At 42.8% G+C, this 23,698-nt stretch overlaps 1 protein-coding gene across 1 annotated transcript in view; it reads left to right on the forward strand.

Moving 5' to 3' along the window:
• The window catches only part of PHKG2 (phosphorylase kinase catalytic subunit gamma 2), a 99,875-nt gene that overhangs the window by 68,452 nt on the left and 7,725 nt on the right, over window positions 1-23,698 (forward strand). The window contains exon 8 of the mRNA XM_086931677.1: window positions 14,823-14,976. Coding sequence (XP_086787803.1) covers window positions 14,823-14,976 — 154 coding nt within the window. The remainder of the gene's footprint in view (window positions 1-14,822; window positions 14,977-23,698) is intronic.

Below are 23,698 nucleotides of genomic sequence, written 5' to 3' on the forward strand. Positions count from 1 at the left end.
GCTGCTTCTTTGGTAGTCTCTGTGAGTGGCAGGGAGGTGAACTGAACTTTGCTTCTTTGGTGCCTACAACTGCAGGGAGTAGCTCCTCTACTCCAAGGGAGTTTCTTTGGTGATTTGCGAAGCACTGGCAGCCCTCTGGGCTTCTGGCAGTCTGCACTGAGGCAGGACGAGTCGGTGTCCTTACGAAGGTTGAGTGCGCCAGGCAGGCTGGCAGGGTTGGTGCCAAGTCCGTTGTTTCTCCTCTATTCTTGGGTCAACACTGTTCTTTGTCCACTCCTTCTTTGTCTCGGTTGAAATCTGAGGTCCTGGCATCAAGGATGCCACCTAAATACTGTATTTCAGGGTGTTGCAGGTAGTAGCCAATGGGCTACCTACCTTTGGGGTGACTACACTCTACATGACCACTTCCTGTGGGAAGTGAGCATTACCCTGACCCAGAGGACCTAATTCCCCAAAAAAACCTAGACGGGGGAATTTTCCAACTTGTGTGCACATCAGATAGCCCACCTTAGGGGTGGTGCTAGCCTGAGGGTGAACACACCTCCTGACTAGATAATTTCCCCACCTGCACTTGTGCCAGATGGGCCCTGGCCAAGGGGTGGCATTTACCCTGTCTGCGGAAGTTTTTGTTCGAATATCCAAGCCAGCATAGGGCTTTGAAGCCTCCTGCCTTGATATGCTGATTTACTTCCATCCTGTTTGGAGGAAATGTAGACACCGCCTGCCAGAGCAGGCATCTTTTCTGCCCTCTGAGAGCAGGGCGGTCACCTCCTGGGGAGAGGAGTCTGTGGTGGTAGGCTGGTGTTCACCAGTCAGCCAATACACTAGAGGATTTGTAAGGGTCAGGCGGTACCTCTAAGGTACCCTGTGGGTTTATCATTATGAGGTGTGTGATACCAAACACCATAGGTTTCAGCAAAGCCATTATGTAGCTGGTAAACTCATTTTGGCCAGTTCCCAGTACATACCTTAAGATGGCTTCTCTGTTCCCTTGTATTGTAAGTAATTGAACTACCTAGCACGTGGACATATCTGCTCATGCAGTTATGTCCTCACATGTAATATAATGCACCCTGCCATAGGGCTGTAAGGGTGAATTACAGAAATAACATGCAATGTTGGGGGACATGGAGGATAGGGATGTGTTTCAAGTTGTGTTTTCACTCTTTGGAGCACCTTGTCATGCAGTCTGTAGTGGCACTCTGTATGGGTTTGGTGCTGGGTCCCTTAGTCTCGCCCAAGATATGCTGCAGCTCTTTGGAACCCTGATTGGTATTACTAGGAGTACCAGTTACTAGGGACTTAGAGGTGCTAAAGGCCTGTCCAATTGGAGATCAGTTGACCAGTTGCTTGTTTTTGGGGAAGGAACACTGGCACTGGAGACCTGGTTAACAGGAACCCAGTGTACTTCAGTCTGCATTAAGTTGCATCAAATGCCAGGCAAAAAGTGGTGGAACTACTGCAACAAAACCCCAGTTTCCTAGGTAGGAGACCACTTATCCTAAAAAAAGTATTGATCTGTCTAAGCCAACTAGAAACTGATCTCCAATAGCCCACTCTGGGGAAAACTAATTGAAAACTAATTGAAAGGGCCATTTGTTTGCGGAGTAAAGAACCTACTGCCAGATAACAATCTGGGTTCCACCCAGAAATAGGTACGGAATTCGCTTTTTTCTATTTGCGATGATCTGATATTAAAGTGGACATCAATAAAGTCAGAGCTTTTTTTTAACCATTTGGCAGCCTTTGAACTCCTCTACCTCCAGTTTCCACTATAGAGACTGGACTATAGTAGCGAATGAGGAAATATGCTTAACAGAATTACTTCCTATCTCCAGGATAGATAGTCCTGTATTAGTGCCATAGATTAACTCCACCCCCTTTTCTCTCCCCGAGCCCCCCCCCCGCCCCAAAAAAGAAACTCAGCACTGCGGCATAAAGGTTTCCAACTTTTATCCATATCTGTTGAACTTTTACCTGACTCCATTACTAGATCAGGTCAATGCAGCTGTACAGGCAACAAACAGATTGCGGCATATTCTCAAGGACGAGTTATCAGCACTTTATCACAGCCAAAATGGCGATAAATGTATCGCCCAATTCACAAGCTGGTGCTAACAGCCGATATCACCAGTTTCCCGGCGATAGCAGCTGTAAAAAACATCGCCATAGATGACCCTGGCAACTAACGCTAATGATATGCAGAGTAAGTGTTCCTGTCCAAAAACCTGTGACAACAACACTCCGCAACATTCTCAACGACTAGCCAGATCGGAGACAAGATCACAAAACAGGCGATAAGGCGCGTTAGCCGCAGGGATTTAACACCTGCTCTCAACTTGTGTAAAGTCCGACGACAAGCTACAACATAAAAGGGAGCCCAGCCCAAAATCACATCTGAAGACCACCAGATGCCATGGAGCTACTGATCATGCAGCTTGGACATCCAAGAGGGCCACAACCCCCACTGCCTCCACACCCAGGAAACCCCACCCCCTCCCTGGGGTCCCACCCTGGGCAACCCCGGACAAAGATATTTTACATCAACTTTACGAAATCATGAACAAAACAATTCGCCTGATATCGCACAATTACAATACTTAACATTCATGTGTGGTCAGAAAAAGGAGAAACTTTCATTCATCTTTGAATTTCCAATCAAATCGTTTTATTCCGAGTAAACCAAAAACAACTATTTTATAGAGTCATGGCGGGTCTTCTCAGGACAATCTGTAAGTCACAGCCTGCAAGACAAAATTCAAGATAAGGTGTCATGTGCTCATCAAAGGACAGAGGGATAGAGAGAGAGAGAGACAGAGCGAGAAAGAGAGTGGAGAGAGAGCGAGAAAGACAGAGGAAGAGAGAGATGGAGACAGTGAAAGCAAGAGAGGTAGAGGGAGTGCTGACACTGCGGACACAGGCCTCACTGCTTACCTGCTGCCACCGGTGTGTCTCTAACCACGTGCCGGTATATACTGCAGTCCACTGGGTCCTTGTCTAAAACGAAGTCCATACAATTGCACACGCCATCATCGCTTGCCCACCCCTACGCACACAGGCTGCTGCACCCCAGCCCCTCCAGCTACGCAGCGGTGATTGCCCACCCCTGCGCATCCAGGCCTCACTGCTGACCTTCTGCCACCGGCGCGTCTCCAAGAGGGCCCACCACGTGTCAGTGCAAGATCCAAGCCCTGGGCATGCGACCTTGGCAGCCTCAACATCATGCAGCCCCACACCGTGGGCCACCAGGTCACTTACTTGATTCTGGGTCTTGATTTCGCAATTGCAGATATCATATCAGTGCACACGGCATCATCGCAGGCTTCACACCCATTCAGCTCTTTAGGTGCAAGTAACTCTGGACGTAAGGGGTAAGGGGTAATCACTGACCCTACATTCATGCATACTTTCACACTTGAATGATCATAGACGGTGGTGGTGGTGGTAGTCTGTCTCCAGCACTGTGTGGCAGTGACACCTCAAGGGCCGGAGGTGGAATGTCTGTTCCACTGTGTGGGCGGAGATGTGGATGGAGTGATAGCAGCAGCATTCATCCGCGCCAGGCCTTGTGGCAGCAATGCCATGAGGAGGGTCTGCAGGGCACGGAAGAACCAAGCTACCTCTCGCTGGTGTGCAGCCATGGCGGACGCTCTTTCCGCCTGCATCCCCGTCATGTTTTCCATGATCCTCTGCATGTGTCCCAACTCCCAGGTGACATCGCTGGAGCTACTCTGACTAGACAGTTGTTCTTGTATCTGAGTCAGGACTCCAGCCAAGTCAACCACGGATCATTGGAGAGCATGGAGTGGACTGTGGGTGTCGGGGACTGTGAGTGGTCCCTGATGGGAATTAGACACCCATGTATGGCATGTAGTTTGGCTGCCATGCGGTCAAACCCCACCCGCATCTGTTCAGCCAGCTTCTCCTGGCACCCCAACAGAGGGCGTTGGAATGCCATGTGTCCTTCATGGGGGTCTTGGGAGGCAGCCGTGGTGGTGGGTGCTGCCTTCTGCCTGCTGTGTGGTCTGTGCAAGGGGTGGGGTCTCCTAGTTACAGCGGGGCTGCCCTGCTCCTCGAGGTGGGTTGATTTAGCTGTCAATGAGCTGTTGGAGGGCGTCTGTGTCGAAGGTGTGGTGGTCTTCTTCGTTATTCGAGAAGAGAGGTTTGGCCTGCTCTGCAGGAGGTGTTGGTTTTCCCTCTGCAATGTGAAAGTGAGCTGCAGTTTAACATTGTGTTCACATGTATGTTGACACTTTGTACATGTTTACATACAGACTGCATTACAGTGTACATTGTGACTGTTTGGGAGGAGCTGCCTATTTGATGCGGGACAGTGGACATTTCGACAACATCACGGATGTGTGTTTGTACTTGTACATCGTCAACTCACATTTCCCTGCAATGCCAAATGTGATTGGCCAGTTTCTACACACAAGCAGCACCAGTTGTGTCCCCTATTCTGTTGTGGACGTGTTGCGGTTTGTACTACATTGTTGTCAATGTTGACGTGCTCTGCATGTTATGTGTGTGTGCTGCATTTTGGGTGAGTCGCCCCTGCAGCTCTGAATTTGCTGCTCCTTATCCCTTTCATGTGGTGTGCCTTTGACTTTTGGGCTTATACCGTGCTAAGATGTTGCATACTTGGATACATTGGCCTCTTGGTGGGAGTTTGGGCTCTGGGGCATGGTTTGTCCGCAGATGTGCTATACTTAATTGTGCATGTGTGCCATTGTCCCATAGAATCTAAACGTTGTCCTCCCCCTTGAGATGTCTTGGGTAGACTATGCAAATGACCTATATGTAGGAGCTACCTGCTTCTTACTGCAATGTTTTTATTCTTTTACCATTTGCATTGCTAGACTTGTTACCACATTTCCGCCCAAAGGAATACATTATGCCTATGTTTCGTTACCACATTCCCGCCCAAAGGAATACATTATGCCTATGTTTCAAGCATTTCACTGGCTAACATTATCTACATGCTCTGCTTACAAGGTGCGGTGCATCACTTACAGAGCAATCCCAGGAAAAGGTCAGCAGGTACTTTCAAGCTATTCCAGAGATAAGCCCATAACAGAACTTTTTGCAGAAGACTAGCACCTTGTCTAACCATCTCATCCTACAAGAAAAAGCATTGGATGTATAGTGCTTGGGCAAAACTTTAGGACTCCCTGCCGCCTAAGATGCCCATGCCCTGTACAATGCAGTACTACAGAAACCGTAGTTGCTTCTCGTGCTAAACGAGAGAAGGTTGCAGCATTGTGCTTTAAATTTGAGCTGTACCCTGGTGGTCTTTTAAAAGTATTTTTAGGTACATCTGACTGAACCGATAGCCCCATCACCCTCCATCTTCTCGCATCACCCCCGTTTAGCGCTCTGTAGGAGACCCTGTTCAAAGCAGTCCAGATATTGTAATCTGGATCTCATAGGACCTGCCATGTAAGTCTAGGTTTTCACAGTCACTGTGCAAGCACATTCTCAGTCATATACAATCGAAAAAATTAGAAGGGCCCCAGACCTGCTGTAAACAAAAACTGCTAAAGCCTAGCTGGGTGGTTGAGGTTCTTCCCTAACTGTCTGGCTCGTCAAAATGTTTGTTGCTGTCTGCTCCCACCTAATCATGGTGTACAAGGTGCCATAAAGGGAAAGACAATCTCTTTATTTAAAAAACATGTCTAGACCCATCACAGCTGATTAACCAACCTATTGCCACTCCTGTGGTTTGATTACTTGTCTTTACAGCATTTAGGTGCTTAGGAGGAATCGATCACTTCAGCTTAATGCTGACCAGAATCAGTGATATTTACCTCAACTCTCTGAATTCCAGTACTTTCTCAGTGGGTGGTCTTTGCCTATGTGTTGTTTTCATCAAATGTGTTCCTCTAGAATTCAAAATGAAGAACTTGGGTATTTTTATATATGCTGATATGACCTTGACACCACGGTGATCAACACCATTAAAACCGCTTTTGTCACATGCAGCCGGTGAAGAATATGCTTTTTTATCCGTCTCAAAAGACTGCAGCATGAAGAAGTGTTTAGAGGGCGGATCATGTTTCAACAGTTGGTAGGGCTTTTTCCGAGTTAAAGACGAAGGACCAGATAGGACTTGAGAATGACTGCTTAGAATTTGTGTTTTTCGATATATCTGTTCCTGGTCCTTTTAGGAGATTGCAATTCAATAGATCTCCCCCCTCCTCCTCAGGAATATCTCCAGATGGATGGCCAAATGTCCGATCAGAGCCAACAGACTGATGTTCAAAGTTTACTCCTCTTTCATCATAAGCAGTTAAACAACTTACTTTTCTTATTCATTTAGGAAAGCCTCTGAGCTGCTACACAGCTGCAAGTAATGATTTGGATGCTAAGGTGGCATTATCATGGTTTTTTAGATCTCCCGCCTAGCGTTGCAGTGCGCAGCAGTGCTCGCGCAGCGTGAGACCTCATGTAGGGGATTTCAAAACTAACCTAAGAATCACACACGCTCGTGCGTGTGCTTTTTGTTTTGCCCCACGCTATTGGCCTTTGCGGGAGTCTTTTTAACAAATCCAACACGCAATTGGCCAAAGGCGGGCGCATTTCTCCGGCCATGGTCTATTGGTGTCGGTTACCCGCAGGCCCGACATCTGTTTTCAATTACGTGCACAGAGGCGTGCCCGATAATAGGAAACAGATGTCTTGGTGTGGTGTACACGCACCACTCGTTTTTATATTTCCCCAGCTCCAGGTGTACGTGCGCACAAACCACAACTAATCGCTTTAAAAAATATTTAGGCTCACTTTTGTGCACTTCGTCTCGCCGCGTCTCTTCCTCCTTGTTATTTATACTGGATAGGACTCATCCACTAGGCAGCGCTGCTTCAAAGGGGAGCCGCCCAGCGGGACGTCATCGCCGGCGGAAGAAGGAGCTGTGCCGCGATCAGCGGTTGCAGGACGTCGCCTACCAACCACGACGCATCTACGAGGCACTGCTGCTACACCGGTTTCCCCTTCAACCCCGCCCCTGAGAGTCCAGACTTCTTATTGTCATCATTCCACTCATGCACCAGGTTTCAGCCCCCTCATCCCCTCACACTTCAGCCTCCTCACTCCACTTCACACCCTCACACATCAGGGTTCCATTTCGTAGTCCCCCACACCCCCAGAGATCAGGTTTCATTCTCCTCAGATCGACAAACCCCAGACTTCCGCCCCTCTTCTCCCACTCACACGGCTGCTCTTGTCCTCTCACTCCTCTGGTTTCCGCTGGTTTCTTTTACTCTTGATTCTTCAGCCATGTCACTGCCATCTGCTCGCTCCATATCACGCCTCGGGGTACCGTTCCTCACACCTCAGAGCCCAGCCTCCTCATGCGCCCTCACTCCTTCCTGCCACCCCCCCTCTCTCATTTTACCGTTTGCATGTCGGGCAGCCGTCCCTACATTTCACAGCTGACCGCTTGTCTCTCTCGCACACAGCCTGCCGTCAGCTGAGTGAGCTCTCGTATTCATCTCCATCATGGCATCTCACGCCAGGGTGTTTAGTTAATGAATTCAAATAATCCTGGATCGTAGTATTAAAGAGGTTATGATATCCAGGACAACAACGGAGCAGCCTTCCTTCCGTCCCTCTCAACGAACAGCTGCATCAAGGAATGCAGATTGTCGGTAGGAACAACGGAAACTCAGAATGCTCCATTAAACAAAAACAACTAATACAACAGATGTATATCTCGTGCAATTGCACGTGAATACATTCCACTGAAGCACGTGAAAAACAATTACTTAAAGCAATATAAAACAACACATCTTCCTCCTAATACAGAATGAAAAAAAAACATTAATTAGACAATTCATCTCAAACAAAATCCTTTAACCATACTGGTTTGGTGCGAGTACGTACAGGGCGATTACTAAGAATATCGTCATCTTGAGAGATGTTAGAATCCAAAGTGACACCAGTATTAACAACCGTATCAGATGCTACAACTATTTCTGCGTCTGGTGATATTGTGTCGGATGACCTTATTCCTATACTTTCAGATGTTCCAGCACCAACATTCACATCACCCATGTTGCTCTGCTTTGAAAAGAAATCAGCAAAAGAATTTAGATCAGAATTAACATTAGAACATCTTGGTGAAAGTACTCCTGCGTTATCATTTTTAATAAGATCATCATCAATGATGGTGTTGAGACACCTTCCTTGATAATCCTGAATTTTCATCTTTTTATACAAATGTATATCACTTTTGAGAACAGCAATGCGTTTTAAATTCCATACCTTTCCATCACTCAATAACACTGCGTTCCTAAAGATTTTCTCAACCTTCAAAGGCTCAGAAAACTGACTTTCCCCCTTTCTGACCTTCCAATGTTTCTTAACCTTAACACAAGATCCTACACTAATCTCACGAAAGGTGACATTATGTTTCAAATCGTATGCTTCTTTGCTTTTCAAATGTTTGTTCTTCACTCTAGTTCTCAACTCATTCAATAAAATAGTGGACTTTAAATTGTTTGCCATCCAATTTGGATTGCATTTTGTTTGTACAACTCTCCCTTACGTAACTTCAAAAGGTGATGTACCTAACACATCATGAGGTGAAGTTCTTCATATCCAGACAGTCTTGAACAATTATAGTTCCCAATCACAATTGTTACTAACAGCAGATTTAATGGCATTCTTCAAAACTCTAGTGAATCGCTCAAACATGCCATTACCACTTGGGTTATAAAGAGATGTAGTACAGTGTCTTAACCAAACTCTGTCAAAGTAATCCTTAACAACCTTAGATGTGAATTGCACACCATTGTCGCTTATTAGTAAAGCCGGTAACCCTTCACCTAGAAAAACACCCAATCTAAGAATTTGATTACCACTTCAGAAATCACTTTCTCCACATTCTTTAAAACAGGCCACCTAGAAAAAAGATCAATAACGGGTAAAACGTATTTATTTTGAGAACCAATGGGCCCGTGATATCGATTGCAACTGTGTGCCAAGGAGACTTTGGAATAATTGGTTCTGCCATAGGTGGTCTTAAAGTCACAAGAGTTTTATTTGAATTTACGCACCACACACAATTCCTAATGATTCTTTCAATGAATAAGTCCATTCCTGGCCACCAATACCATTGCTTAACCCTTTGTTTAGCTTTAACAATTCCATTATGACCTGCGTGGCACAATTTAACAATGACTTCTCGAAGATTGGTAGGACGAATGACCTTCTCATTACGCATGATGTTACCATTTAATGTAGAAAGTTAATTGCAAACTTCCCATACATGTTTGAATTCCTCTGACAGATTGCACTTGGAAGGCCACCCTTTTGAGATCAAAGAAAATAACTCCCTCAGAACTGCATCTTTTTTTTAAGACCTTTCCCACTCTTTTTTGTCAATACTGGGTAACCCATGATCATGTTCTAAAGCTACCTGGATGTTCTCCCATTCATGATCAGAACTGTCAGACAATTTGATCGGCATGCGTGAAAGAAAATCAGCCACTACATTTTCTTTTCCTGGTACTTATACCCCCTTGTAAATGTAGTCCTGTAATCTCAAGGACATTCTCGCAATCCTTGGGGAAGCATTAACTAAACCCTCCGTACTTAACAACTTCATCAAGGGTTTATGATCAGTCCTAAGAGTACATGGTTTTTCCCCAAACATAAGCTCTAAAATGTTGGAGAGACCAAATGCAAGCTAAGGACTCTTTCTCAATCACTGAAAATCACTCCTCAGTGGGTGATAAAGAGCGTGAAGCATAAGCAATAATGGATTCATTTCCATTTAGATCAATTTGAGAAAGTACAACACCTAACCCTTTGTTGCTGGCATCAACAGTTATATAATTGTCAAGGTCCGGGTCGAATGCACTCAAAGCGGGTGCCTTGGCGATTTCACATTTAATATTCTCAAATTCTCCACTGCATTCTTCTGGCAACAGAAACCTTGATTTGTTCTTTAATAATTGTCAAATGTGAAAAATCTTGCTCGAAAAATTTCTTACAAATTTCGAGTAAAATTCAACCAATCCAACAAATGATCTAACTTCATCTTTGTTTTGTGGGTGTGGTGCATTTAACACTGAATCAACAAGAGAAGGCTTAGTGGAAATTCCCTAACCACTGATAACATGCCCAAGATAAGTGATAGATCTCACGGCACATTTTCATTTGGTGTGTTCAATCGTTAATCATTTCTGTTCCAAGATATTTAAAACTTCTTTTAAAATAGAATCGTGTATTAGTTTGTCTTTTCCAAAAATAAGGATATCATCCTGAAAGCATCTTACATTATCAAATTTCTTGAAAAGCTGGTGCATCAACTTTTGAAAGATTGCAGCCGCAGATGCAAGGCCGAACGGTAAACGTTTGTATTGGAACTAACCTGACGGTGTGATGGAAGCAGTTAAAGGTTTGCTTTCATCAGTTAGGGGAATCTGATGATACGCGGCTGACAAATCTATAGTCTAAAACCAATTCGCATCCTTGATTAAACTCAACATTTCTCACATTTTTGGCAGGGGAAACTTATTAACTATGATAATATTGTTCAGGTGATTCAAATCAATGCACAATCTCAATTTGCCATTGCTGCAGCGTGCCACAACAATTGGAGAAATCCACTGTGAAGATTCGATTGGCTCGATAATATCAGCCTTGACAAGTTTCTCAAGCTCAAAATCCACCTCTTTTCTCAAAACAATAGGAACATTCCTTACCTTATGTATTTTTGGACAAGCATCAGGTTTTAACACAATGTGGTGTTTGAAATCATTCAATTTACCAATTTACCCACTAAAGACCTTGGGATACAACTTCAACATCTCTTTGCAAAAATCTGTGTTATCGTCTATAAGCATCACAGGATCTTCACTATTGGGATTGAGGATTATTCCAAGGTTACCTTGATCCATCCATCCCAATACTGAGGGACCTTTTTTAGAAACGTATAATTTCCCAAATGCTTCTCTCACTTTAAATCTAAATAAGAGAGATCTATAACCTACCATATCAATTTTCTCTCCTGAAAAACCTTCTGGTCGAATATCAGGGGGTAATACCTCACTACCAAGTTTTTTTTACAAATTTATTATTCCAAAAGCCTTCGTTAACAATTGTGTAAAGAGACCCTGATTCCGCATAAATTTGAATATTGACACCACCTAAGGACAATAAACACAAAGGTTTCTTCTTATTGTTCTTTTTGTCAATAATGTTGAGTAAAAGTAACTTCTCACTGTTACCATCATTCGTGATATCATCATCTAAGACAGTGTGAAAATATTTTTTTTTTAACAGAATTATCATCTCCATCTGAGCTAGTTTCATTCTCATCATCCACACACTTCACTTTTACATACTTCTTCCTGTGGCACACTTTAGCAAAATGTCCAACCACATTAAAATTTGTACATTTTTGTTTTAAGGCAGGAAAAAGTTTGTTATTTGCTAAATGGGAAAAGTCCTGTAACGATAACATTTAAGATTCTCATTCTTCTTTGATGAATCATATTTTGAAGATTTAACGTTGGTTCTTTTGTTCTTCTCCACAGACTTGTCTTTTATTTTGCTCACAGTGTTGTCATTCTTTTCATCAATTTTAACATCCTTTTTTAATGCTTTGGCACTGCGACTGGAAAGTTCTGCTTTCCTTACTAGCGCTAAAATGTCTTTCAACTCAGAATCACCATTAATCCATAAACAGTCTTGAATAGATGAATCACTGGCATGCATAACAACTTGATCTCTTATACGTTGATCTTCTAAGTGATCAAACTTGCAATCTTCAGCAATAGGTCTCAAAGCTGAAACATACTCATCAATAGTTTCATTTGTCTCCTGCTTTCTATGAAAACATTTATAACGTGTAATCCCAATACAAACTTTGGGAGCAAAATGGTTGTCAAAGTCTTTTAAAACAGCTAAAAATTCATCAGCATCTCCACTGATAGTACTCTTGCATTTTCTCGTAAGTCTTTAAACCAGCAGGGCCAAAAGAATACAAGAACGTTTTCTTTCTTTCTGCAGGCATTTTTTTTATCTAAATCTATAGCTTTAATAAAGTTTAAAAAATAATTCTTCCATTCCAACCATTTTATGAAAGGTTCAGGACCAGAAGACCAAAATGGTTGTGGAGGCTGAATTGTAAAGTTTTGTTGAGATGCCATGTCACCGTTGAAATGCAGTAAATACAAAGATTCACAGTTTGAAAAAGAAATAATCACATAAAATTTCTCAAAGAAAATCAAACAAACTACCATAGAAAGGAATTTCGGCAGCTGAAGAAAGGCTTGTTAACTATGTAAGCCAAATAAAACTGAGCGGTATGCAAAATAAATGGTTTTGAAGCAAAACAAGGCAAAGTTCAATCTTCTGATCGAAAACCTCACTTCAAAGCTTTCAAAATGGTGGCACGTAAACGTAACCCCTGCGTAACCTCGTAATTTGTGTGCGTGATCCCGGGCGCATGTCAGCTGATACCTCACAGCTAGCGCGCCCGATCACAGAACGCATCAGAAGAATGTCCGCATGAGAGGGCTGAACGCTCATGGCAGATTTCAAAAGATGCAGGTAGGAAGTCTGCACTCTAATGAAAATGTAATTTTCAGAAAGTCTTACCGCACAATATAGGGCACAGCAGAAGGAAGACATGAGGATGAAGAAACAACGAAGGTCTTTCCTTAAAATTTAAATTCCAATTGAAATGGCCATTAAAAAAAAAAAAATCCAAATCCTCTGAAAATTGCTCGTGTGTTCACTCCGTTGATGGGAAGAATCGTCGCCAAATTTGTTACGTTAAAAATGAATTCAAATAATCCTAGATCGTAGTATTAAAGATGTTTATTATGATATCCAGTACACCAACTGAGCAGCCTTCCTTCCGTCCCTCTCACCGAACAGCTGCATCAAGGAATGCAGATTGTCGGTAGGAACAACGGAAACTCAGAATGCTCCATTAAACAAAAACAACTAATACAACAGATATACATCTCGTCCAATTGCACGTGAATACATTCCACTGAAGCACGTGAAAAACAATTACTTAAAGCAACATAACACAACACAGGGCCTGTCCTACAGATGAGAGCGCCCCTGAGTCATGGGCTGTGTGCCGCATCATGGAAGCCTGGCATGAGAGTGCCCACTGGCACCGGGGCGATGAGAGAGACATCCATCCACCCATCATCGGGGAATGTGTCTACAGTGACACCGTCCTTACAACCCCAAGCCGTGGCGCGGGGAGGACCGGAACCACAGAGCCCGGAGTGAAGGCTGCTGAGGTTTGATATTTTGTACCTCCTTGGGGCGAGTCCAGCCCCAGAGTGCAACACCCCTCTCTCTTGTCACCACATACTAACATGGAATACCCTGTCCCCTGCCTTCGGTATCCCAAGGCAGGCAAAACCTCTCACAACTGAGGATCATAGCAGTCATTCTTGTATAGTGAAAGATGAGCCAATACGTCTAGTCTCTTGGATGATGTCACAATCTATCCATCCTGTGAAAGGGGTGACCGTAGGCCTCATCCATATCGCTTATCAAGTGCATGCTGTCACAATAGGGCACGATAGATCTTGTGTTATGAATGGTGTCAGTAGGTCTCAAGGAGTGAATGACGTCACAATAGATCTCGTCCAGTGAATCCTGCTACCCTAATTTTCTCTACTGAGTAATGATGCACCATATCATAACATGAAATGACGCTGCAATATGTTTCATCCAAAGATCGATCCTTAATTAGGTTTCGACTGTTGAATGACGTCATAGCAGGTCTCATTTAGTGAATTGTGCTACAATTTGTTTAATCTGGTGGATGACGTCACAGGAGGACTCACCAGTAAACTGTATTAAAATATATTTCGCCTATTGAATGAGGTCATAGCAGTTCTCATGAAGGGAAAGATTTCACAATAGAAATCGCCCAGGGAATGACGTCTCATGAATTGGATTATCTCACAACACATCTCAAGCCGTGCTAGCTCTCACCAAGTGAGTGATGTCACTGGAGTTTTCAAGAGGTCAGTAATGTTCACAGTATGTCTCACCGACAAACAACGCCACGATAGGCTCATTCAGTGAATTGGTCTCAGCGATTGACTGATGTTAAAATCACCTTTTAAGAAGAGGTGTGGCGCAGCGCCAGGGTTCCTGACTCTAGACTATGGGATTTAATCACGGTTCGATCCCAGGCGCCGGCGTCAGATTAGGTTAAATAGTTTCTCCTACTGCAGGCACGACATGCTTTCCTGCAACATTCATACTTTCTAAGCAGCCCGGGACATTGGCGGCAGCTTCTTTGCATAGGTCTCGCATTTACGATAGTTTGAGCTATTGTCATTGTACATGATATTGCCAATAGCTTAAACACTCATGCGAGACCTATTGCATTGCAAATGCTTGTTTTAATCAGCTGTGACTGACTCTCTGTTCTCTGTCAAAACTCTCCTTCAGACTATGGTGCTCCGGTGTGTGGAGTGTGATGAAGGAGGGAATAGGCACACAATTCTATCTAGCTCTTCTCTGTGGCATATTGACGCACATGGTGCCACGTTATAGTCTCAAAATGTCTTCTCTCGTTGTTAAGGTAGCATGTATGGTGTCCCTGTGGTATCTTCTCTCTACTTTCTCCATGCAGTAAAGACATGCTTATTTACTTGTCACCTTTGTGCTCTTCCCTCAAACACTCTGATATACCATAACAAATTGCACAGACCTTTTTGACTTATTTTTATATATATAATATATACAATTTTATGACTACTCCCCTGCCCCCACCCCCCGGCATGGAATCAGCTTGTGCTTTCTCCACTTACATTCTCTTTTTCGCTCAGGTGGGCATGTGGTGTCATAATGTACACCCTCCTTGCTGGGTCGCCACCATTCTGGCACAGGAAGCAGATGCTAATGCTACGGATGATCATGGAAGGGCGGTACCAGTTTGGCTCTCCTGAGTGGGATGATCGATCAGACACTGTTAAAGATCTGGTAAGTGCCCCATAAAAGCCTGAGGTATGCGATTGGGAGCTGGGTGGTTCGTTTACTATTTTCGATAGCAATGCTATCTTAAAGGTTTTTTTTGTTGGTGGTTTTTCTCAACTCTGGGCTGATGGAGGATTTTTAGTTATTGGAAGGCTGCCTACTTCTAGGAACTACTGTGGATGAAAGGATTCCATTAGCAAGAATGGAGCTTTTTATTAAAGTGTAACTCAAAGTGTAACTCCGTTCTATTCATCTTAACTGGAGCGGAGTTTACCCATATTCAACCATGTTATTTCAGGGCAAAAGCCGCTTTGTCAGCACGTTTAACTATGCCGTTTAGTCTCCTTTATATTCTGTGGTCAGAAGACCATGGTCCTTCCAAGTCTAGCTTACTTCTTTCCTATTTCTGGTTAAACAGAAAAACATTAATTTTTTTGTAAGGGACGCAGGAGTATTTTTTTTCTCTGTTACAAGGATGGTAACATTTTAAGTGAAAATGCGGGATTGAGCCTACTCTTACACAAGGTGTACTATCATTTTTTTTGTCTTCTTTTTACTTTCTTCTCCTTCTATGTACCTGTTGGAAACTAAATTTGCCCTTTCTGCAGGGTCATCCTGGATTTTTCGCCTATTTGCTAAACCGTATTTACCATATTTTTGCTCGCTGTGTGTACTTTACCACCTGCTAACCAGCAGCTTGTGCTCCTCCTTTCAACATGGTAACATTTGTAAACTTCTGATTGAGATATTTAACTTGTCTTTAAGTCCCTAGTACGTTATCCAGTGTACCTAGGGCCTATAAGATAAATGTCACCAGTAGGCTGCAGCACATATTGTGCTCCACTGCAGGTACAATGCAAACTTGACTGCTTGCCTGCCACAAGTATCCTGTCTGTGCAGGTTTAGATTGTAAATTCGACCTCTCAAAATAACCACTTTAGACAGGATGAAAACTGTCCTTTTAAATATGTAGAAGTCCCCCTTAAGTAAGCCTTATTGTTCATATGGCAGATCCATGGTATTTAAAACTAGGACTTGTACAAGTTTAATGTTAAACATGCCTTGACAGTGAAAATGCCCTCAAAGCTATTTACACTGTAGCAGATTTGGCTGTTCCATAGGAAAGCCCTGGGATACAGTATTACATTTAATAATGTTGTCACTCCCTATGAAACCGCTACAAAGTTTTAATTTGGGGCTTTTTAACATATTTATTACACAATCAATTCACTGATCAAGTCAGATTTGAAATACATATTTTGGAATGCTGACTTTTAAAAAGTCAACTTTGCCCCGCCGAAGTCCCTCAAAGCTAAATCGTCCTTCTCCTAGCCAGAAATTAGCATTTTAATGTGCATGAACGAGTTGTGAACTTGGTCCCACCACCGAGATAAAAGGTGTGGCGGAAATGGTGTTGTTCAAAAAGTGAGGCTAGAGGGTCTCTAGTCTCATCCCTTGCCGGCACACATATTGTCGTCTTTCCTAGGTAACAAAAGACTTCCACTCAATGTATTTTAGTTTACGTTTCTTTGTTTCATTGCAGTTTAAACTCCAGTTTTTCAAAATTGAGTCTTATATCATCAAGATCATTATGAAAAGTATTTCTTTCAGGCAATGTCTTTATGGTGTGTCCAATGCATTTCGGGCATTTACATCATGCCCTTCATCAGGGAATCGACACTAAAAACAATAAAGTAAACGGCCATTAGTATGGCTCTTGGCTGCATGAACAGATATGCAAATTGAATAAACATTTAAATAAGTGTGGTCTTCTGAGTTATTGTGAAAAACTGTGATCATGCAGTACAAAAGAATTGTGCAATAATGTGTGGTTCAAAATTATGTCCGGGATGTGTGGGGACTGGTCGGGGTGTTTAAACACTAATGGTGAATATAAGTGAAATCGACGTGTCACTTACATGCCTGCCTGCAAGGGTTGTTTGAAATCTGTGGAGAGATTCGAAAAGTAAGTCAGTGCGTGTTTACTGAGAGCTTCAGTGAAGCGCACAGGGTTTAAGTCTATCGATAGTATGTAACTGACCTGGAGTATGATGGAGGGAGTTCCGATCTGGTGTTCGTCTTCTGAAACGCCGGCATAGGATACTTGCCGCGTTTAGATATTTTGAAATTGGCCGATCACGTGACGCGTCACGTGTTGGGAAAATGGTAAAAAGACTAAAGGGGTCTGGGTCTGATCGGTTAGAAAGGTAGTAAAAGGAATACCATTAATTGGAGGGCTGGCTAACCGGCATGTAAATAATGCGGGCTACGTGATGACTGGAAAGTGACAATGTGATGTGGTTGGAAAGAACCGATATGCATTAAAAAACGGGTGGAAAAAATTACGTGAAAAAGACGGGTCTGGGATCGAACTCATGGTGTATGGGATGGGAGTATGTTGGTGCTATCAATGTGGCCACTGTCGTGTTGGCGGAAAATGAATGAAAACAAGGGAATTGAGGTGTCGGTATCAGTTGATACAACATGAACAAACACAGTAATAACAGGTACAGTCTATTTGAGCAATTCTTTACAGGTAACAGGAAAATTCGATTCTATCGTTCAAACCCATCGGTTTTTGAGTCGACAGTTTCTGTATCCAGTAGTTCTCTCTTCTTAGGAGGTGTTTGTTGTTATCTCTCCCCTCCATTTTGTGGATTGTTTCAAGAACGATAAATTTGATTTGCGAAACGTTGTGTTGTTCTTCAACGAAGTGTAAGGATAATGCTGACTTCTGGTTCTTGAGGCGAATGTTTGATTTATGTTCTGTTAGACGCACCTTAATGCGTCGTTCAGTCTTGCCGATGTACATTTTGCCACAAGGGCATCTTATCCCATAGATCAGATTGCTGGTGTCGCAGGTTGCATTAACCCTTAGTTTGACAGGATTACCTTGCCTAGGATGATGGATGATGTTTCCTCTAATTATGCTGTTGCAGTTTCCGCAATTAAGGCAGGGTTTGGTTCCAGAGTATACTGTGGTCTCGGTGGGTTTGTTCTGTAACATTTCTCCCAGGTTCTTAGCCCTAGTAAAAGCAAATAAGGGTGGTTGGCTAAATGACTGTTTGAAATCAGGTTCAATGTTCAATATTGGCCAATGCTTTAAAATAATTTGTTTGTATTTTTTGCTGGCTGTTGAATATTTAGAAACCACCACGGTCCGTGTTTGGTCAGATCTTACTTTGGGAGTTAGGAGTTTGGTTCTGTCCATGTTATGGATCCTCACTTTGGTGTTTTCAACTAGGGTGTGTGGGTATCCTCTGTTCATGAATTTTTTGGTCATCTCATTGAGTCTTATATTGAGTGTGGTTTCATCAGAGGTAATCCTTTTAACTCTGGCCATTTGTGAGAATGGTAAGTTCCTTATCAAATTCGGTTCATGAAAGCTCGAGTGTAAAAGCATATTGTTTCTGTCTGTGGGTTTGACGTATAGATCCGTTGTGAAGCCTTGTGGGGTTACAGATATTTTCACGTCCCAGAAGTTAACTGAGGTATCTGATATGTCCCAAGTTAGTTGGATTCGTTGGTCTATAGCTTTAAACTTTGTGAGTTCCGTTCTCAGTGTCTCCTCAGTGTTTGTCCAGATGATGAAAAAATCATCTATATATCGAATTATCATTCTTAGGTTGTTGGTCCATGTTGTCTTCGATAGGATATGTTGATTTTCATACCATTGCATAAAAATATTTGCGTACACGGGTGCGGCTGAATTGCCCATGGCCATCCCGGTGAGTTGTTGGTACCAACCTTCTTTGACTTTGAAATAACTGTGGTACAAGGTGAAGTACATTAATTCCATTAGGAACATCTGAAGATCTTGGTCCAGGTCCGTATTCAAAAGTTCTGCTTCCAAGGCTTTAATCCCCATGTCGTGGGGTATGCTCGTGTATATGCTGCATACATCTGCTGTACATAGGATCACTTTCTCACCTGGATTCCATGGTATTTGCTGTAGTCTCAGTAAAAATTGTGAGGTGTCTTTGATGTAAGTTTGCATAGATTGTACTGTCGGTTGTAGGTATCTGTCAATCAGCTGTCCAATCGGTTCATGTAGGCTTCCTCGTGTAGAAACGATTGGCCTCATCGGTGGGTCCCTGATGTTTTTGTGAATTTTCGGTACCATTCTCAATGACGGGCTTCTTGGGTTAGAGGTTATAAGGAAGTTTTTTGTTCTCTCTGTGATGGTACCCTGGTTTTGAGCTCGGTCAATGATGATCCATAGTATTTTCTGATACTCTAGTGTGGGGTTGTAATCTAGTTTGCAATACGTGTTGGTATCATTGATGTGTTCAATCACTTTGGTGTCGTACATGGTGGTGTTCATGATCACAAGTGCTCCGCCCTTGTCCGCTTTGGTGAATGTCGTTCGGTCATTGGCTGCCAATTTGATCAATGTGTCGAGGTCTTTTTGTGTCGTGTTCCTTGATTTGGGTTTGGTGTGTCTAATCTTACTGAGATCTTGTTTGACTATGTTTTCGAATAAATCCAGTGTCTTATGACTTGTTGGTGCTTGGAAGGAGCTCTGGGGACGTAGTCCCAGCAGTTGGTCTTTCTCTTGTTGTGGACGCTCCAATACTACGTTGTCAAAGAAGTGTCTGAGTCGAAGTTTTCGCATGAGCTTAAAAAAGCTCACTTCTAGTTCTAAATGGTCCGTAGAAGTGGTAGGTACAAAAGAGGTTCCTTTTTGGAGTAATCCCAGTTCATAAGTACTGAAGTCTTGGTCACTGATATTAATGACTAGTTGTTCTGTGGTTGGTTCTTTTTGGTTCTTTTCTCCTTTTCCTTGTCCTTGGTTATTGCTGTCGTACTCCTGGTGGTCGGAGGGTCTCTTTCTTTGTCCTTTTCCCTTCCCTCTCCTGGGTCTCCTTTTTGGGCTTGGCCCTGTTCTAAAAAAGAATTGGTGTCTGGTGTTTTGCTGGTAGTGGGTTCTTCAGCTGGTATTTGCTCTTGTGGTGTCCGGGTAGGTTGAGACTTGCGTGGTTTGTTGCTAGGTTCGCTGTCGGTGGATGAAGTATCAGTATTGGAATTGTATGGACGATTCCTACGTTTCTGGGCATAGATGTCAGCCCATGTGTAGACTTCACCTAGTCTGTAATCCAAGGTGTCCCTTTTGAACTTCCGGATTTTGCGATCATTGATTTCTCTTGAATGGCGTTCGATTTGGTTCTTGATATCCTCCAAAGTTGTTTTTAATTCATCTTCTGACATCATTTTAGATAGTTCTGTTGATGTTTCTTCAATTTCAGCTGTGAGTTCATCAAGGATAGAGGATAATTCTTGAATGATTAAAAGGATCAAATCCAGCGAACATTTATTCAGAATCTCGTACCAGCGTTCTTGGAATTTTTTAGAATGCTTACAGAGGGATGGTTTCAGTGCAATTCTTAAGCCACGTGGTATTCGTTGGTTACGGTGGTATTTAATGAGAGTACTGGCGTGAAGTTGTTGGTTGGTTTTCCTTTTTGAGAGATAAAGTAACTGTTTTATGTTTTGCTCCTTAGACCGGCTTGTGGTTTCCTGTGTGAGTTCCTCCCTGATAAGTGAATAGATTTGGTCCACATCTTTGGCTTCGAACGCGAAGGTGGAGGCTCTTGCCTCTGTACTTTTCGATATGTCCTCATAGTTGCTCATGATGTTATTGTTTGTGGAATTTATATGGTGCGTGCTATCTATCCAGGGGACACTTTATGGGATAATGAGACTGAGGTCGGATGGATGCACAGCTCTGAATTTTGGAAGGTGAATACACAGTGTTAAGTAATGTTGATTTTAGTTTCAAGGTGCTCCGCAAGGTGACGTCGAGGGCCCAACGGCATCAAACACAATGCTCAAAAAGTGAGGCTAGAGGGTCTCTAGTCTCATCCCTTGCCGGCACACATATTGTCGTCTTTCCTAGGTAACAAAAGACTTCCACTCAATGTATTTTAGTTTACGTTTCTTTATGTTTCATTGCAGTTTAAACTCCAGTTTTTCAAAATTGAGTCTTATATCATCAAGATCATTATGAAAAGTATTTCTTTCAGGCAATAAACATTTAAATAAGTGTGGTATTTAAATGTTTATTCAATTTGCATATCTGTTCATACAGCCAAGAGCCATACTAATGGCCGTTTACTTTATTGTTTTTAGTGTCGATTCCCTGATGAAGGGCATGATGTAAATGCCCGAAATGCATTGGACACACCATAAAGACATTGCCTGAAAGAAATACTTTTCATAATGATCTTGATGATATAAGACTCAATTTTGAAAAACTGGAGTTTAAACTGCAATGAAACATAAAGAAACGTAAACTAAAATACATTGAGTGGAAGTCTTTTGTTACCTAGGAAAGACGACAATATGTGTGCCGGCAAGGGATGAGACTAGAGACCCTCTAGCCTCACTTTTTGAGCATTGTGTTTGACGCCGTTGGGCCCTCGACATCACCTTGCGGAGCACCTTGAAACTAAAATCAACATTACTTAACACTGTGTATTCACCTTCCAAAATTCAGAGCTGTGCATCCATCCGACCTCAGTCTCATTATCCCATAAAGTGTCCCCTGGATAGATAGCACGCACCATATAAATTCCACAAACAATAACATCATGAGCAACTATGAGGACATATCGAAAAGTACAGAGGCAAGAGCCTCCACCTTCGCGTTCGAAGCCAAAGATGTGGACCAAATCTATTCACTTATCAGGGAGGAACTCACACAGGAAACCACAAGCCGGTCTAAGGAGCAAAACATAAAACAGTTACTTTATCTCTCAAAAAGGAAAACCAACCAACAACTTCACGCCAGTACTCTCATTAAATACCACCGTAACCAACGAATACCACGTGGCTTAAGAATTGCACTGAAACCATCCCTCTGTAAGCATTCTAAAAAATTCCAAGAACGCTGGTACGAGATTCTGAATAAATGTTCGCTGGATTTGATCCTTTTAATCATTCAAGAATTATCCTCTATCCTTGATGAACTCACAGCTGAAATTGAAGAAACATCAACAGAACTATCTAAAATGATGCCAGAAGATGAATTAAAAACAACTTTGGAGGATATCAAGAACCAAATCGAACGCCATTCAAGAGAAATCAATGATCGCTAAATCCGGAAGTTCAAAAGGGACACCTTGGATTACAGACTAGGTGAAGTCTACACATGGGCTGACATCTATGCCCAGAAACGTAGGAATCGTCCATACAATTCCAATACTGATACTTCATCCACCGACAGCGAACCTAGCAACAAACCACGCAAGTCTCAACCTACCCGGACACCACAAGAGCAAATACCAGCTGAAGAACCCACTACCAGCAAAACACCAGACACCAATTCTTTTTTAGAACAGGGCCAAGCCCAAAAAGGAGACCCAGGAGAGGGAAGGGAAAAGGACAAAGAAAGAGACCCTCCGACCACCAGGAGTACGACAGCAATAACCAAGGACAAGGAAAAGGAGAAAAGAACCAAAAAGAACCAACCACAGAACAACTAGTCATTAATATCAGTGACCAAGACTTCAGTACTTATGAACTGGGATTACTCAAAAAAGGAACCTCTTTTGTACCTACCACTTCTAGGGACCATTTAGAACTAGAAGTGAGCTTTTTTAAGCTCATGCGAAAACTTCGACTCGGACACTTCTTTGACAACGTAGTATTGGAGCGTCCACAACAAGAGAAAGACCAACTGCTGGGACTACGTCCCCAGAGCTCCTTCCAAGCACCAACAAGTCATAAGACACTGGATTTATTCGAAAACATAGTCAAACAAGATCTCAGTAAGATTAGACACACCAAACCCAAATCAAGGAACCCGACACAAAAAGACCTCGACACATTGATCAAATTGGCAGCCAATGACCGAACGACATTCACCAAAGCGGACAAGGGCGGAGCACTTGTGATCATGAACACCACCATGTACGACACCAAAGTGATTGAACACATCAATGATACCAACACGTATTGCAAACTAGATTACAACCCCACACTAGAGTATCAGAAAATACTATGGATCATCATTGACCGAGCTCAAAACCAGGGTACCATCACTGAGAGAACAAAAAACTTCCTTATAACCTCTAACCCAAGAAGCCCGTCATTGAGAATGGTACCGAAAATTCACAAAAACATCAGGGACCCACCAATGAGGCCAATCGTTTCTACACGAGGAAGCCTACATGAACCGATTGGACAGCTGATTGACAGATACCTACAACCGACAGTACAATCTATGCAAACTTACATCAAAGACACCTCACAATTTTTACTGAGACTACAGCAAATACCATAGAATCCAGATGAGAAAGTGATCCTATGTACAGCAGATGTATGCAGCTTATACACGAGCATACCCCACGACATGGAGATTGAAGCCTTGGAAGCAGCACTTTTGAATACGGACCTGGACCAAGATCTTCAGATGTTCCTAATGGAATTAATGTACTTCACCTTGTACCACAGTTATTTCAAAGTCAAAGAAGGTTGGTACCAACAACTCACCGGGATGGCCATGGGCAATTCAGCCGCACCCGTGTACGCAAATATTTTTATGCAATGGTATGAAAATCAACATATCCTTTCGAAGACAACATGGACCAACAACCTAAGAATGATAATTCGATATATAGATGATTTTTTCATCATCTGGACAAACACTGAGGAGACACTGAGAACGGAACTCACAAAGTTTAACGCTATAGACCAACGAATCCAACTAACTTGGGACATATCAGAT

Source organism: Lissotriton vulgaris, chromosome 7 (genome assembly GCF_964263255.1).
Source record: "Lissotriton vulgaris chromosome 7, aLisVul1.2, whole genome shotgun sequence".
NCBI classification, from domain to species: Eukaryota; Metazoa; Chordata; class Amphibia; order Caudata; family Salamandridae; genus Lissotriton; species Lissotriton vulgaris.